Here is a 5,384-nt window from a genome sequence, read left to right as displayed (position 1 = left end):
TTACCAAGAGCTACGTGGCATCTAACAATAACTATGTGTTGTCTACCAAGACTACGTGGTGCCTATTGAGAGCTATGTGTTGTCTACTAGTACTACGTGCTGCCTACCAAGAGTTGTGTTGTTTACCAAGACTACATGTTTCCTACCCAAGCTATGTGTTGTCTACTAGGATTTCGTGTAGCCTACTAAAAGTTATGTGTTGTCTACCAGGACTATATGTCGCCTACCAAGAGCCAGATGTTGTCTATCAGAACCACATGCTGCCTACCGAGAGTTATGTGTTGTTTAGTAGGACTATGTGTCGCCTACCAGAGCTAATGATGAAACTACTTGACCATAAGTTGGCCCGTCCGGCTATCTTTTAAACTACCAAAACTAATGGCGTATTACTTTGTAACTTAGTAAAATCTAGATTAAACAACTGACTCATGAGATAAATGGACCATTGAGCCATCCAAGCCCATATAAGTGAGAGGCCATACATGTCATAATTACCTTATAAATAATACAATCATCAAGGTAAATAACTTACGTTCATTATTATATTATTAATTGTTATTTAATGTACTCAACTAACTTCGACGTTGTAGTGTCTTCTACATGCAGACCTCTCTCAATTAAAAAAACATCTCTTTTCAATATAAAGATACGTCCAAATCCTCAAATATTTCGATTTAAAAATTAAGAAATATTTGTTGAAAGAAACTTAAAAGAGTATTTACATTATCTCTTATGAAATTATTGAAGGAAATACTAATATATCTTTTCACTTTGAATTTGCATGTTAATAAACTATCTTTAACTAAATGAAAATTTTTTTAGAGGAAGTTTACGAAAATATTTTGGTAGTTTGTCGGTCAACTTAAAGATGTGCTTGATTATCTTTTATCAGAAGTTGATTTTACGAAAATTCATCACAATATATCTATTAAGTTAAATTGCATAAGAGTTTATTTAAGTTATATTTTTAAATCAATTATTTATTTAAGTTTATATTTTGAAGAAATATATTAAAATGATTTTATTTAAATTTATGAAAAAATAGTCGTAAATTATTGTGGATATTAGTAAAAAAAAAATTATAGATATTTTTAAAGAAGATACTCAATAGATTTGCTTAGAAGAAACTGATCATATTTAACCATAACAATGTCTGTGTACCCTTCGCGTTCGCTGAACACAAAGGTAATGATTTGACTATTCCACCATCGCCATAGCTCACAGAAACAAAGAGTTCCCTCATTGCTGCAATAGCCTTTTTTTTTTCCTCTTAGTCTCAAGTCTCACCATCAAAAGTCAACGCTCTTCTCCTCTTATTCACTCTCTTTTCTTAACCTCTTTTCATTCTTCAATTTTGTCTTTCACTAGCAGATTAGATCAACATGAATCTTTTACTCGGTGCTGTAGTTCTCCTCGTTTTCTTCGCGGTGAAATTTCTCTACGCAAATTTGTGGGTTCCCCGGCGAACAGAGCGTCACTTCAAGAAGCAAGGGATAGGAGGCCCAGGCTACTGTCCAATCGTGGGGAACTCGTCGGAGATCCGACGGCTGTACGCGGAAGCGAAGTCAGAGGCGACCCCTGCGTTCGAGCATGATAACATCTTGAGGCGCGTGGTTCCATTTTACGAAAGGTGGTCTCGCGCGCACGGGAAAACTTTCCTGTACTGGTTCGGTTCAACACCCCGGTTGGCGATAATTGAACCGGACATGATCAAGGAGGTGCTGACGAATACGCGCGGTGAGTATGAGAAAGTTCCGTACAACCCTCAGTCGAAGTTGCTGTTTGGTCAGGGCCTTGTAGGCCTGGATGGTGAACAATGGGCTTTGCACAGAAGGATTATAAACCTGGCCTTTAACTTGGAGCTGGTTAAGGTAACGTCGAAAAAAATTTAAATTATCAATGTTTCGGACATTTTTGGATCTTATAATCTAGAAATGAAGTTTGAATTACATAATTATAATTTAAAAATAAAAATAAAAATTATATTTTAAATTATAATATTTGAAATTACAAGGCATATAATTAAATTTATTTTTAATTTAGAAATATATTATTATGATATTATTTTAAATTTTTTGCAACTTTGAATTTTTGTCATTCGGTCCACATTTTTTTAAATGAGTTAATATAATTTCCTTTTGTAAAAATTTACTGTGACAAGTCACTGCAACATAGTTTGTGTCACGAGTTATAGAGACTGTTTTCTAAAAGTAGTAAAACTAAATTCAAAATGTGAAAAATAATAGACAAAATTGATATCATAAATGAAAGAGTACGTAAGATAACAACATTAGTCCTTTCTCATTTTCAAGTTTTATATTAAGAGTAAAATAGTAGTATAAAGGTGTAAGTAAAATATTTTGAAAACTTAAGTCATGCGTATATACTGTAAAGATGAGTGAAAGTATTTTTTAAAATGAAGGAATGAAATAACTAAAAAAATTGAAATGTTAGTGTAATCGGAGAAAAATTATAGTTACTAATGTATTTTAAAAATTATTATATATATATATATATATATATATATATATATATATATATATTAATTAATTAAAGAGTAATTCATTGATCTGTTGCAGGGATGGGTGCCAGATATTGTGGCAAGTGTGACAAAGATGGTGGAGAAATGGGAAGACCAAAGAGGAGGAAAAGATGAATTTGAGATAGAAGTGCACAGAGAGCTTCATGATCTTTCTGCTGATGTTATATCAAGAACTGCTTTTGGCAGCAGTTATGAAGAGGGAAAGCATATTTTCAACTTACAGGAGCAACAAATGCACCTTTTTTCACAGGCTATTAGAAGTGTCTATATCCCTGGATTCAGGTTACTTTCCCAACTCTTAAATTTATATATATAGATATAGATAAGAAATCATAGTTGATATGATTTTTAAGCTAAAATATCATTGATGACAATTTATTCTCTATATCCTAAAAAACTAGATTATTGTTTCAAGTTACATTCAAACAGCCAGATAGTTACTCTAAATTACAATAGGGAAGTTATTTTACAGTGATGGAGTATGCATGCCCGGTGGGTGCAAGAAATTTACCGTATCAAACTGCAAACTTGCTAGCAGACCTATATTTCCTTAGCACAAGCCTTGCTAATAAGAAAATAACCATCACAACTTAATTTGTTGTATTGTACCAGTAGTGAAATAACAGGTAGGTTGTTCCATTTAAAACTTGCTTTAGCTTAGTTTAAGATGAGAAGTAAATTGCATATGAATTTTTTGTTCCACAACTGGTATTTTCTCCAAATGAAGTTTATGTCATACCAGGTATTTTCCCTCTTCAGACATAAATAATTGAGTTTTAGTGTTTGAAAAACAAAACCATAGGTATTTGCCAACTAGGAAGAACAGGGAGAGGTGGAGACTAGAAAAAGAAACACGTGAATCAATTCTGAAGCTTATTGAGACCAAGAGCCACACGGGAGAAAATGCAAGAAATGTACTAAGTTCTTTGATGTGTTCCTACAAGAATGAGGTTGGTGGAGAAGAAAAGTTAGGGGTGGAAGAAATTATAGATGAATGTAAAACCATCTATTTTGCTGGAAAGGAAACTACAGCTAACTTGTTAACTTGGACACTTCTTCTATTAGCAAAACATCAGGAATGGCAAAGTAAGGCACGTGAAGAAGTTCTTCGTGTTATTGGACACAATCAACTTCCTGTTGCGGACAATTTAAGCGACCTTAAGATTGTAAGTTCATCTATTGTTTGATTTGCCGTCAAGAGAATCAGTACAATGCATTTGTTTGTTGTTGAAATGAATATTACAATACATTTACTCTGTTGAATACTGGTTAGATCATAGGTAGATGTCTGCATGTTAGTCAACTGGTCTACTATCAAGATTCAATCTAGATGCTATGTAACCATTATAAATTGAACCAGAGATGAAGAAAAGTTTGGACATGGAGATAGAAACAAAAAGAAACATAAATGAAAATTTATGATTTAACTTTTTTAACTAGACTTTAAGTCTAATTCAACCTTACAAAACCAGTTTGTAAGATACAATTTTTTTCTAACTTATAAACTACAAATTCAACTTATCTTTAATTGAATTGAGATTTTTAGCACACCTTACTTACATTAAGACATTTACATTTCAAGTATAAAACTAGATGCTAATGGTAGTCTGATGGTGGGTGATGCAATAGGTTTAACAAACAAAAAATTCCACTAGGATAAGTTTTGGATGACTTTGATACCATCTTGAGAAATATATTTTAAGTCAACTCAATCTTATAAAATCAATTCGGGTGAGATTTGCACTTATATTATGTTAATTTGTTTTATTTCTAATCAATTTGGAATCTTCAACAACAATGAATCAGGAATATGGTTAAGACCTGTAAAATAGTGTAGTATATTGTGGGAGACAGAATGAACCAAACAATTTAGATCACGGAATAATTAATAGTTGAGAGCAAAATTCTGGTCCATTTTCATTGATTATTGTTGGTTGACATTTTCCAACAGGTTAGCATGATAATTAACGAAACACTTCGGCTCTATCCTCCAGCAGTGATGCTAATGAGGCAAGCCTCTAAAGATGTGATGCTTGGAAGCATTAATGTTCCTGCTAAGACTCAACTCTACTTGGCATTGACTGCAGTTCATCATGACAGAGAAATCTGGGGTGAAGATTACCATAACTTCAATCCAACAAGATTTAGCGAGCCTCGGAAACATTTAGCTGCATTCATTCCTTTTGGATTAGGCCCTCGAACATGTGTTGGGCAAAATTTGGCAATGGTTGAGGCAAAGATTGCTCTTTCTTTGATCATTCAAAGTTACAGTTTTGTGCTATCTCCAAACTATGTTCATGCTCCTGTACTTTTTATCACTTTGCAGCCTCAGTCTGGGGCGCAAATCATTTTCAGAAGGATTTCATATTGATGATTTGTAACTTCCTTTTCCCTTTTCTGTCCTAATGTGATTTTTAACCCTGAAGCATTATAGCTATAACATTTTACTCTTTTTACTTGTAAACCTCATGTAACCAGCTTTGATAACCAGGGAAACCTTTTCAATTTAAAGCAGCATAAATTTAGTTGCATCATTAAAAATATACAGATTTGGCTTGCATGTTTACTATTTCATTTTACTTGTTTGGAGATCGTGAACAAAATTAATAGCTCCTACTTGAATTGCACAAATCTGCAATATTTCAATTTTAGAATAATTTTCTGTTTTCTCGTAGTTGAGTTGTGTCTTGTCATTGTTAAATATGGTCATATTCTTGTCTCCTTCTCATTGTATCAATGTCTGATAGTACTTTAATGTTTTGTGGGTTGACAATGGAGAAACTCAGATTATAATAATTCAGCCACATAGTTGAAACATGGTGATATACATTAAAATTTGAAC

The 5,384-nt window shown here is 32.9% G+C and overlaps 1 protein-coding gene across 1 annotated transcript; it reads left to right on the top strand.

Annotated features, from left to right (window-relative positions):
- Positions 1–1,123: 1,123 nt before the first annotated feature.
- Positions 1,124–5,053, top strand: LOC106776532 (cytochrome P450 734A1). Its single transcript, XM_022775756.1, has 5 exons — positions 1,124–1,185; positions 1,372–1,871; positions 2,580–2,824; positions 3,345–3,708; positions 4,494–5,053. The coding sequence occupies exons 2-5, from the start codon at positions 1,383–1,385 to the stop codon at positions 4,911–4,913; spliced, it is 1,518 nt and encodes a 505-aa protein (XP_022631477.1). The 5' UTR covers positions 1,124–1,185; positions 1,372–1,382; the 3' UTR covers positions 4,914–5,053.
- The last annotated feature ends 331 nt before the right edge of the window (positions 5,054–5,384 follow it).

This window comes from Vigna radiata, chromosome 11 (genome assembly GCF_000741045.1).
Source record: "Vigna radiata var. radiata cultivar VC1973A chromosome 11, Vradiata_ver6, whole genome shotgun sequence".
NCBI classification, from domain to species: Eukaryota; Viridiplantae; Streptophyta; class Magnoliopsida; order Fabales; family Fabaceae; genus Vigna; species Vigna radiata.
This window is presented reverse-complemented; position numbering and strand designations above follow the sequence as displayed.